Source organism: Actinia tenebrosa, unplaced genomic scaffold (assembly GCF_029948245.1).
Source record: "Actinia tenebrosa isolate PJP-AT-01 unplaced genomic scaffold, QUT_ActTen_1.0 PGA_scaffold9__36_contigs__length_13948895, whole genome shotgun sequence".
Classification (NCBI taxonomy): Eukaryota; Metazoa; Cnidaria; class Anthozoa; order Actiniaria; family Actiniidae; genus Actinia; species Actinia tenebrosa.
In genome coordinates this window covers 9,155,360-9,168,217 of record NW_028292586.1, presented here as the reverse complement: position 1 = coordinate 9,168,217, position 12,858 = coordinate 9,155,360, and the positions used below count along the sequence as shown (strand labels likewise).

The 12,858-nt window shown below is 36.5% G+C and overlaps 1 protein-coding gene across 4 annotated transcripts; it reads left to right on the top strand.

Annotated features, from left to right (window-relative positions):
• Window positions 1-5,436: 5,436 nt before the first annotated feature.
• On the top strand, window positions 5,437-12,578 carry LOC148904736 (uncharacterized). 4 transcript variants are annotated; one of them, XM_089025062.1, is made up of 15 exons: window positions 5,437-5,593; window positions 5,851-5,876; window positions 5,989-6,036; window positions 6,125-6,172; window positions 6,411-6,438; window positions 6,860-6,894; window positions 6,979-7,047; window positions 7,201-7,266; window positions 7,398-7,463; window positions 7,604-7,703; window positions 8,164-8,223; window positions 8,518-9,505; window positions 9,854-10,203; window positions 10,382-10,546; window positions 11,012-12,578. In XM_089025062.1, exons 1-15 carry the CDS (start codon window positions 5,571-5,573, stop codon window positions 12,291-12,293), a joined length of 3,354 nt encoding a protein of 1,117 aa, XP_088881188.1. In that variant the 5' UTR covers window positions 5,437-5,570; the 3' UTR covers window positions 12,294-12,578. The 4 variants fall into 4 exon arrangements, with proteins under 4 accessions (XP_088881188.1, XP_088881187.1, XP_088881186.1 ...); XM_089025061.1 differs by having other exon boundaries at window positions 7,395-7,463; XM_089025060.1 differs by having other exon boundaries at window positions 7,198-7,266.
• Window positions 12,579-12,858: the final 280 nt, after the last annotated feature.

The following is a 12,858-nucleotide window of genomic DNA, read 5'->3' as shown; positions in this document are numbered from 1 at the left end:
AAAATATAATTACATTCAACAATAAAATTGTGTTCAAATTCAACCTTCGTTATTCATATTCAACACTTATATTTGCATTCAACTACAAAATTGTGTTCAAATTCTACCTTCGTTATTTATGTTCAGCACATCATATCTATTCAACTTCAATGATACATATTTCTATTCAAGGCTGCCTTCGTTTATCTATACACATTATATAATTCGGCATGCAACAACAACTTGTATCCAACTTCAACCTTCGATTTATGTTCAAGACCAAGACCTGAATACTCGTTCAAGACTTCTTACGTAAGTTCCCGGACATTGGCGAATATTCATTCAACAAAAATTGCTCTAGCCTCTCCTCCCTTAAATATGCCCGCCATCTTGGATTCAGCCAATTTTCTTCTCAATACCAAGCTCTCGTACTCGTCGCCATAGAGTCCAACGTGACACGAGTAAGAGTCGAGCTATATCTTTCCAAGTGAAGCCTAGCTTTCTGAACTGCAGTAGGGTGTCTTCTTCGATTTTGAACTTAGGTCTCCCTGGTCCAGTATTTTCACATCTCTCGGGTGGCTGAACTGAGTAGACAGCTAAATGTGTACAGTTCGGGGTGCTTCTTAGCTCGAGTTCTTGCAATTTACGACACCATCTGTGAAACAAAATCTTAGATTCCTAGCAACTTCGCTCATCTCTTCTTTGCGTTCATTTAGGATGGGTAAAATTTGTTCCAAGAACTTCACTGCAACTTCCAATCGATTAATGGTAGATTCAATTAAAGGCTTACTAGTACAGTTTTCCTTCTCCTCGCAATAACTAAGCAATTCTAAAATATCACTAAAGCAATCAATAAACTGTTCCGTCAAATTATCCGCCATTTTGGACGAGTATCGTTCAGGATGGACTGGGTCCGATGACAGCCATCTTGGATTTTACCCAGAAGACAGAGCAGGCCGAGCAAGCGTCAGTTCCACCGAGTACCACCCCTTCAGTGCAGAATCCAAGATGGCGGGCATATTTAAGGGAGGAGAGGCTAGAGCAATTTTTGTTGAATGAATATTCGCCAATGTCCGGGAACTTACGTAAGAAGTCTTGAACGAGTATTTAGGTCTTGGTCTTGAACATAAATCGAAGGTTGAAGTTGGATACAAGTTGTTGTTGCATGCCGAATTATATAATGTGTATAGATAAACGAAGGCAGCCTTGAATAGAAATATGTATCATTGAAGTTGAATAGATATGATGTGCTGAACATAAATAACGAAGGTAGAATTTGAACACAATTTTGTAGTTGAATGCAAATATAAGTGTTGAATATAAATAACGAAGGTTGAATTTGAACACAATTTTATTGTTGAATGTAATTATATTTTGTTGAATATAAATATACATGCTGTTGAATTTTGCAACATTTGGCCAATCATAGATGAGAGGCATTTCCTTCTTCACTGTACATTATATTCAAACTTAAGGGAAGAACTCTTCAAGGACATAAATAACATAAACAATGATTCTCTTTTGTTAAATGAGAACGAGCTGTTTCTGCTATTTATGAGTCCGCCCAAATTGTTAGCAGTTGCAGTAGCAAAATATGTCCACAACTGTTTCATAAAAAGATCACATACAATACAGAACTAATATAGTATGTGGTCTTCTTACCCAGACTAGGCTAAAATAGTAATCGTACTAAATAGATTAAATAGATGAATCTATGATAACTACTTTAAGTCAACAATTATAACCTTTAAATCTTTAATGTTTATTCGTGTAAAATGTCAATGTATTTTATTATACACGATACCGAATAAAAAAGTCTGTCTGTCTGTCTGTCTGTCGTGCCGCCAAACAGGGTATGGTTTTCAGCGATTCTACTCTGGAACAGGGTATATAAAATCGTGCTCGCTCTGGAACAGGGTGAAATCACGCTCTTTCCTCTCTGGAACAGGGTATCCATTTTCGCAATACCGGAACAGGTTATGATTTTCAGCGATCTTGCTCTGGAACAGGGTATGAATTTCAGCGATTTTACTCTGGAACAGGGTCAGGGTTCAGTGGGCTCAGCGGCACATTCCTACCCTAAACAGGCAAGAGAACCCCCCGGGACTTTTACCCTATATGGACCCCCTTCTGGACCCTCATCTGGACCCCATAAAAATTTTAAAAATGAAAAAACAACAACAACAACAAACACACAGACAGACAGACAAACAAAACAAATAACTAACTAACTAACTAACTAACTAAATAAATAAAAGAAAATTCATGAATGGATGGATTGATATATTCTCTACTTTCACATCCCCATAATACTTTGCGTCTTTGCAACTTATTTTGCTGAAGGCTGATCAGACAATGTTGACAATACCTTGTTTGGTCCCCAAAAATAAAATGAAGAAGTAAAAAACAAAAAAAGATAGAAGCTTGAAGGCGTTTAAGGTAAATTTTAAACATTTTTTCGTAACTCAATTGCTATACATTTTCTGTAAGACCAAAACTCTTGATGATCTGTACACGCAAAAAATAACTTGGAATAAACTGATTATCAGTATTTTACAGATAAAAGCAGGTATAGTATAAATTCAATTAAGAAACCTTTCAATTTGGGACAGTTTTTTAATTGGTTACCCCCCAAAGACGCAAGGCATTATGGGGATGTGAAAGTAGAGAATACATTAAAAAAAAAAAGTTGAATTATGAGATATTTATTCATATGTAGCTTTTACTGTGTAGGGGTGGGGGGTGGGGGATTTTGGTGGGAGAGGATATGCGCAGGCTATTCATGAACAATGTCACGCTAAAGGTTAACTTATCACGCAGAGCATATATCGAATCACTAAATTGTTATTATTACTAATATTAAAAAAAACTACAATGATCATATCTCTTGTCAATGAATCGAATTGTTTCAACGTGTAGATTGAATTGTTGTATTCACAACGTTTATGGCCCCGTCAACACGTATCCGCATTTTTTTTTGCGGATACGGGTTGCGTCCACACGTGTCCGGAAATTTTTGTATCCGTATCCGGAAATTTTCGAAAACGGTCTCCGGAGTGGAAATTTTTGAATACGCTCCGAATACGGATACGTGTGGACGGTTGTATCTGCAAATTTTCGAATGCGATGACGTAAACATGATTTTGCGCATGCTCAATAAGAAAAACTATGCGTCAAAGGGACTAGGCACTAGCGTGCATCAGAGCGGATCATGAAATTTCCGGACACGAACATTTTCGTATCCGCAAAAAAAAAAAATTTTGCAAAAATTTCCGGATAGGTGTGGACGGGGCCTAAAACAAGGGGTGTTACTAAACACCGAAACACATAGCAGATGGGGCAGGCAGTGATTTATTTTCACAAAACAGACTGCTTAAGAATTTTAAAGCAGGGATTGCTTTTCTTTTCAACACTCTACCAAAATTGGATGCTGTAAGCCTATATCTTCTTGCTTCAAACCACTGATCTGAATTAGCTTGTGCTTTTGTGCTTAGCTCAATAAGATGCGGACCAATGTTTGTGGAACCATTTATTTAATTCTTGATGTTCAGCTGACAAGCTTACAGGAGAAGTGTTATGCACTGATGTGTTTCCACAGCCTTTGGAATCTGACACTTGTACTATTTTTATGTTTTTGGTCTAAAAGAAAAAGAGCAATAAGCCTGAAGCGAGATGACGTTTTACCCCCGTCTCTAGACCATAATCATTTTCACGCTGCTTTTGTTCTTTAATTATGACTATTGTTCCTGTATTCTCTAAGGAATCAAAAATTTGAATATGAAAGAATTTCAAAAACTATTATGGTCTAGAGACGGGGGTAAAACGTCATCTCGCTTCAGGCTTATTGGTGTATTTTTATTATTGTTGGGATACCTGAGGTATACCAGCTATAAAATGCCTTTTTTTCTGATTCCTGCTCCACAAATTGAACAAGTTGCGCAATAGTTACCCAGGGGTCTTCAGGAACTTACCCAAGAGACCATTGCGGGTATCTGCTATAGGGTTCCCATCTATAGTCCAATCAATTATCATGTACCAGATGTCAGTCAATGTCAATATGTTGTCAAGTGATTATGAGAGGGCGGAGCTAGCAGATCACGTGGCACAGGTTTATGTCTACGCATGCTCTATTTCGTTGACCGCCGTATTTCAAGACAGCCGAGAAGATAGCGATGATTTCGCTTCGAAGCGATTATTTCTAAGAATTTTCAATGAACCCATGGGCAAAAGCTAGTGTTTGGTTAACTTATTCATGATTTAACTACTCGAATAGTATTTTCTGCACGAACAAGCAAAGATCCATGAGGAGAAAAGGGTTTTAAGAGCCAGAATTACGATAAGCGAAGCGATGAAAAAAATTCATTCAGCATGACTCGTTATTCTCTTGAACTTGACAATAAAGTCTTATAGCCTATGCTTGTGTATTTATATTAACTGTTTTGGCTTCAAAGTCTACTCACAAAGGAACATGACGTACATAGCATTATTTATTTTAAGATTCTATTTGATTTAAGAAGCAAAATAAATAATTTGCTACGCACATTCCACTAGGGTTTGGTCTTTTCCGTTCGAAGCGTTATGATCTCCTTTAATTTTTCTTCAAGAAAATGTCGATAAATTATAAAATGTAAAGCAATTATGAGAGAGGTTTTGAGCAAATATTAGCCTGTATTTACGCTTTAAGTGAAGCATTTTGATTTTAAAGCGAGCCGTGCGAATTTGCATGCTTTTGAAACGTGGTTGAACAACAAGCTAATTACGCATGCTAAAATCTGGATCCCGGAACTGGAATTGGAGTTCCAAGTTTTGTAATTTAATGAGTTTGATGAGTATGGCATAAACGCTCTGCCTATAAACGGCTTTTAACACTGTCGTTCGAAATTTTGCAACTCATTTTTACTTCTCCTTTAGATTCCTAGAGACTCTGATACTAGTAAACCGTCCCAACCAGGGTCTGGTTTATTATTACTTCGAGACGTCACGTCACGAAATACTTCATCAGAAGTTTTGAAAGCTCAACCAACTAAGTCCTCCATGCATGTTGAAACCAGGTCCTCCAGGTATCCCAGTGTACCCTGCCACCAGGGTCTTGTTGGATTTTTTTTTTTCTTTTTTCTTTTGCTTTTGTCTCAGGGATATCTCCAATGGATATTCTAGCACCTACATGTGAAATACAGAGCTTAAAGTCAGAAATTGAAGCTCAAAAAGCAACTATAAGTGAACTCAAAAAAAAAAAACAAAAAAAAAAAAAAAAAAAAAAAAAAAAAAAAAAAACAAAACAAAACAAACAAAAAAAAAAAAAACAAAAAAAAAAAACAACCATAGTTAAAAATAAAACAACACTACAACTTAAAGATGATCTTGACAGCAGATCTGCCTTTAGAACTAAAAAGGTTTTAGCTATGCAGCAGAAAATTAAAGACCTGTTTAGGTACTACACACAGCGAGGTTCGCTATTCTTCGAGTCGGGAGCCGAGTCTGGAGCCGAGTTGGGAGCCGAGTTAGGAGTCGAGTTAGGAGTCGAGTTAGGAGTCGATAGGAGCCGAGTTATTTAACTGCTGATCAGTGTACCGCAGGCTCGAAGTTTCAAAATGGAGGACAGCGACTGTGTGAGGTAAGAAAATAAATTATTCAGGAATCTGCTTTTATCATGCAAAATACTTGCCATCGTGAATATATTAAGTTTACAAATAAGTCCCAAGACTGTATAGGTTGTAAGTGCTCATTTCTTTTTCGTGAAAAAGATGTTCGGGTGTAAGAGAATCGTAAGCGGAAAGCTTCGAAATCTCACGGCATGGACGGCACGTATGTTTCAACGATAAAACGTTTATAAAAAACAATATTGAAATGTATTATATTCTTTTTTTTTAGCAAAGAAGAATGCATAATTATCGAAGGTATTTTAAACCTATTTTATGTGGTGTATTTGCTGATTTTTTACCTTCTTTTTACTGATTATGTTTGTCATGTGCGTCCACGTTGTCATCTCGAAACTGTCATTCCATTTAGATTCTCCAGTGAAAACGCCTATAGCTGCACAGTGCATCACAATATCAGGCAAGAATAAATCATAACTTCTCTTGCTACTTCTGAAAACTTTCTTATTCGATTTTGCTATTTATAATTCTGTCATTCCATTTTATAGATTCTCCAGTGAAAACGCCTATATCTACACGGTACATCACAACATCAGGCAAGTATAAATAACTTCTCTTACTTTCTTATTTGATTTTGCTGTTGATTGTAGGTTCTTAATGTGTTATAATATGAGGTATAGTGTTTTGTTTATATCGTTTCGTGCATGTTTTTGCTTGTCCTTTGTTTTTTTCTTTTCCTTTTTTATATTCATGATAATAATAGTACTCCCAGCACAAATATTAATAGAGTCATATTAATATATTTAATAATTGGTTTGTGAATTTGTGCCCTAGACTCTCCAATCAAAGATTATCCACAAAGGTAAGAAAAACACACTTTATTGTTGTTGTTGGTTGTCTCAGTGCAAAATTTAAACCTCAAACAAAATCCTATTATACAAGGCAATACTACATATGACTAATGATTATAGAAAATGATGTACTTTATAGGTTGTTTATAGCATTATTATATAAACATTATTCGATTGATGCCTTTCATGACTCACTTCTTTCTGAACTTCTCTTTGTGGATTAAATGTTTCATTGAGATAGAGTGCTTGCAATAAACTTGTCAAGGCTACTTTAGTAGCAATTAGCACATAGTTAGCTGTGCTAAATGCTTTTGTTTTGACTATTGGTTTCAAAGATTTAGTTTGTGCACTCTATTTGATATAATTAATATTTAGATCTATTAACTATAACTTCCATTTGATGAAATGGTTCCATTGGCTTGATGATTGCAGATTTAAAGAGGATGAAAAGCCAAAGCAAGTTTTAGGTATGTAATATTTTAGATTGCATATAAGGTCTTCCAATAATTGATATTTATATATTATTGATATATTTATTTATATAATTATAGCAGTGTTAGAAGGATTAGCAGAATCAAAGTATATTGGCATGCCTCAATCTGATTCAGAGGACAATATAGGTAAGCTACTGATTGCTTTGTTTTTAAGTTGATGTTTAACAATACATATATTAAATCCACTGTATAATGGTACATAATTATATAGCATAATGCTTACAATGAAAGTGTTCTTGTTGTCAAAAACCAAAAATTGATATTTACATTATTTAGCAGATTTAGAAGAATTATCAGAATCAAAGTATATGGAGTTGTCTCAATCTGATTCAGAGGATGATAAAGGTTAGTAATAAAAATAATATTATTATCAATAATAAAAATAAATACAAATAATATATTTTAGAGTTCACATAATGCTTACAATGCTTATTGTCAAAACAAAACCATTAATTTATGTTTACATTATTTAGCAGATTTAGAAGAATTATCAGAATCAAAGTATATGGAGTTGTCTCAATCTGATTCAGAGGATGATATAAGTAAGCTTAGCTATTGAATGTTATCTTGACAGCTGTAAAGATGTTACATTAAAATCCATTACATGTATATAAATAGTTATAATGTCAATCCATGCAAATGTGATGAAAATTGTTAATGTGAAAATTACTATTTTCTCAAGGTGATCCCAAACAGTGTCCTGATTGTAAAACTGTCTTCTCAAAAATAAGCAACAGAAACAGGCATGTAAAAAGAAAACTGTGCAAATTTAAACAAAAAAGGTATGTATATGCTTATATTAAATACCAGGGATGCTCGTCGAAAATTTTCAAAAAGACCCCTAAAATATACCGAAAGTTTCGATCTACCAGATCAAATAATTTTACTTATAAAAGCCCCCAGGTTAAGAAATATGGATGCGCTCTTTCTCTTATTTTCTGGCACCCTATGAGATACCAGAAAATGCTGATCTTCAAAAATTCCCTAAAAGACCCTAAAAGATACCAAATCACAAATTTTTACCCCTAACAGAAATGACAAGCATCCCTCGTAGTTTTGTACAGGATTCCACCCCCGCCCCCCCCCCCTCCCCTCTTCCCCCCATCCCCGGGCGTGCTGGTCACTGCCATTTACTTGCAGCTGTAACAAAACTTATAAACTTTGCTAATATTACTAATATTACATGGTAAACATAGTTTACAATATACTTGTATAATGAAGCTATTAATAATATGTATTTAGGATGTCAACAGTGAAATCAACTAAACGAAATACTGGCGAAAGCACTTCAACTAAGGATATGTAAGTATCAATTGCATCTTACATAAATATTACATTATGTACTCTATCATGTAGCTTTTTTTTTTAACTTTACAATCACTTTCACATGATACTTCAATGTGATTGGACCATTATCTATTTTGACTTGTACATTTCTGGAACTGATTCTTTGACAGACGTGCATACACAGTAGTGCCAATTGGAAAATTACTGTAGTAGGAGTGAAAAGACTGTTTTTAATTTAACCACAGGAAAGTCTATACAACTGGTATCAATAAAAAGCTAGTGTAATAATAATTTATATTTACATTACAGGACACGAAAAAAGTTGACCCCAGAAATTTGGGCAGGTTGTGATATGCAGGAAGTTACTACATTGCCACATGACATTGATGGGACTTGTTGCTATAAACTCCAGTACGACAAAAATGCCATGATGAAAAGCACAGTTGATGGCAGACCCTGGTGTTCTTGGATAACATCTAACAGATCCAACTTTCAAGGAGTACGTCGTATAGCATCATGCAGCGGAACATATGAATGTGTCAACGAGAAATGCCCATACAAGCACTCATTTACAAAGAACAACAAAGTTAACTTTGAAAGACAAGGAGAAAATGTGAATTGTGCATGTTGTGGGTATGTAGCCAATAGAATTCCGTGTCTTGCCAAGAAGGTTTGGGAGTTTAATGATGCCTTTGTCAATGTATACCATTATGGAAACCATACATGTATCGCAAAGAAGATAACCCCATCAATCAGGAAAGAAGCTGCAGAGTTCTTCAAAGCAAATAATTCAGCTAAACCATGTCAGTTTCCTTATGAAAGTCTACGTAAAATGCTAAAAGAGGGCAAGTCTGTTACTGAAGTGTATGACAATGCATCAAAGATGGCAAAGCTCAAAGATATCCAAAATGTAAAGCAGCAAGTTATGAAGGAAATTAATCCAGCTGGTCATTCATTTGAGGCACTAGCAAAAATCAAATCAGAAAGTGACAAACATGATAAATATTTATTGTGGGCTGTCCAAGATGGCCGATTGAGCAAAAACAAATTGACGTATGTGTTTCGCACTAGCAAGGAGCGTATTGAAGTTGCTGCATTAATGCAACGAGATGGTATGCATCCCCTTGCTAAGGAGTTTTGCTATTTGGATGCAGAGCATGATAAAGTGTTAGGAATGAAAACCATCAATCTAAGTGTGCAACATCCTACACTTAAAGAGATGGTAACTCTTGCAAGTATGGATTGCGACACAGAAAGTAAAGAAACCCTTTGTGAATTTTGGAGTCACCTGAATAGTGTAAGTTTTTTAACACAAACTGCATATTGTTCAGCGCAATCTACCATTTTCTTCAAACTTATACAACCTGCCCAAACATTCCTGCATAATTTGAGTTTTTATAGTGACACTAATTTGGACCCCTTCACGAAAGGCCACACATTATCTTCTAACCCTTTAAAGTACTATGACCCTTAATCATTCTGTTTATATCTGGAATTAATTGTCGGGGTATAAAGGTCATGCATGTGACCAAATTGGGAAATCCTGCTTGGACTGGTAGCTTATGCATTGTTGATGAGTTTAATAATGTAGAATAATTTTTGTGAAATGATTGTTTATTAAGGGATTTTGTTTTCTTTGTTTTAGGCCTTAACAGAATTCACTGGCAATGCTCAGTATATTTTCGATCCGCATGGAATTGTCAGCGATGAGCATGGTGGAAATCGTGCAAGTATTCAGATAATGCTCAAGGAAGAATTGCTTGAGAGGTCAAAGTCTTGTGAGGTTCACTTTTATGATTGTGCTCACAAGGTTTCTAAGGGTACTTGGAGTCCACGATCAAAAGCGGAATTTCTGGAAATGGTTCATGCTATTTACTGTGCAGAAACACCAACTGCATATGAAGTGAAGCGCCGCACTCTGATGGACTGGGCCAAGGAAAAAGATAAGAGAAAGCATGTTAAGAATTGGTTTAACAACTTCTGGCATGCAAGAAGGTACATAGACTTTTATTGATGTCTCTGTAATGTGCTTTTTTTAATTGAGATGTCCACCTTGAGCATAGCTAAGCTTAGCGAGTAATGATCTGAAAAAGTCATGAAACTGCACACATTTTTTGTGGATATACACATGTTTTGATATATGTTAAATACTTTGGTAATATTTCTATTGCAGATTCCATGTGTTCAGAGCATTTAAAGGACCAGATGCACCAAATACCAACATGGCAGAAGTGGGCCATTCACGCAATGCAGTGCGTGGAGCCAAGAGGGATTCGCTGTCAAGAGTAGCAGAGGATCACATTGTTGAGAGTGCCCTTTTGAAGGCAAAGTTAAAAAGGTATGGACATAAATAAAGTGTGGTTGAGTGATATAAGCACTAGTGACTATAGTGTGCCAAACTCACTGATCATGAGTTTCCATGAGTTTTATTTACTGTTTTATAAGTGCATGAACCAGTGGACATATTAGTATCACTTGGGGGAATGGGGGACAAAAGCTATCATATATCAAATTAAAGCTTATCATAAAAAGATTCCAAAATGTATGATAGTATGGTGGGCGTGGCAGATGAGGGCTGTTGAGCTTATTATATGTGATATTATAACTGTCAAAACAAATCAATGATAAAATTTTGGTTCTTTGGTTTATACTGAAAAATACCAAAATCTAATTTTTATGAAATTGAGCTTCGTAACATTGAAGGTTTTGTAAAACATTGTACATTACTTGTTTTAAGATCCCAACTCACCTCAATGCAGTTGAAGTAAGTAAATAATGTTGTGCTTTTGTTTTTGTTTGAAAGGTTTGAGGAAGGGTCCTACTCTGGGGGTAATTGCCATAACCAAAGGCAAAAAGACATGGCCACATTGAGAAGGCAATTGGATAGAGCAAGCCAGTTCGCCAAGGATCTCGGCAGTAACAATTTGAATACAGAAGCATACAAAGCAGGGACACACATTGAAGAAAGGTCATCCCATAGAGTCAAACAAAGGGCTGTTAGTATGCAAAGCATTGTTGACGATCTGAGTGGCTCTGATGATGACAATGATGATGGGGGTGGACAGACACCCCATATTCGCAGCACCCACCGAAAAAGGAAGACGCGTAGTAAAGCATTTCATGAATCGCTTAAGAAGGCAAAATATGCCAATATCATGTTAAAGAATGTTCACCACATTAGTGATTACCATAAAGTGTTCGAGGTTGAGCAAAGTCACAAGACCAGACTTGTCCACATCGGAGAAACTGTTGAGTGTGATTGCTCTTTTGCCGCAGGAGGGGACATCTGCCACCATGTGGTGTGGGTGATGCTGAAAGTACTGAATGTACAAGAGCAGGACACGACTCTACATCAAAAGGTGCATACGAAGGCAAGTCTTAAACAATTGTTGCACCACATGTGCAGCAACCAAAATCCTACCACCACCCACAGTCCCAGTACCTCTGATGGACTCAGCTCCTCCAACCATGACGTCAACATGGTCACACAAACTCTTGGTCCCAGTACCTCTAATGGACTCAGCTCCTCCAACCATGGCATCAACATGGTCTCACGAACTCTTGGTCCCAGTACCTCTAATGGACTCAGTTCCTCCAACCATGGCATCAACATGGTCTCACAAACTCTTGGTCCCAGTACCTCTAATGGACTCAGTTCCTCCAACCATGGCATCAACATGGTCTCACGAACTCTTGGTCCCAGTACCTCTAACCAAGGACAGCCTGTTTCCAGCTTTCAAAGCACTGGTGGTTATCGTCAGCCATGGCATAATAGCCATCCTTTTATGATAACCAGCATCACAAACCGAGTTAAGAAGTGTGCAGGTTGCCCGTATTACTTCCGGGATCCAATGGGACCACCTTTTCTTGGATTAGTAATCCAACACTTGGAGAAGGATGTTTATATGAAGAATGGAGTGAAGCATATATCCACAGAAAGCAACCGCTACTACCACTGTCTGTGGGAGTGTGTAAGAGCACGTCATCCTTACATATCTCCATCTATGATACACTGTGCTCCTGGGTTAATGTTAGATGCATTTCAAGAGGAGTTCCTCATGGACATCAACATGTATACTCCTTAAGTGCGGAATTTATACATTATAAACTAGTAATAATGACAGCAAGTTCTCGAAATTCTGCACTTAAGGCGTATAAAGTCATATAATGTGATCTTTACTACTGTATAGAACTTTATCGCGTTTTTTATTGACATTATTGTTTTATAAGATATACACATCGAGTTAATGTTTGTGCATGCATCTAGCTGTACTGTATTTTTCTATGCATAATTACTGATCAGCAGTTGCAGCAGTTGCCGAACCATAGTGATAACGCAAACAAACATTTTTTTTCAAATAATTTGTTTATGTTCCTAAAAAGATTATAATTAGAATTTTTCAAAAATTAATTTCAATAAAGATGATGATTATACTAAATAATTCCCAAAAAAATTAATTTAAATTTTTAAATAACTCGGCTCCCAACTCGGCTCCCAACTCGGCTCCCAACTCGGCTCCCAACTCGGCTCTCAACTCGGCTCTCAACTCGGCTCTCAACTCGGCTCTCAACTCGGTGTTTAGTTTGTCTCACACACAGCATTGCTTGCATTCCTTGTTCCTGGTTATTCTAGCTTGGTATGTGTATTTC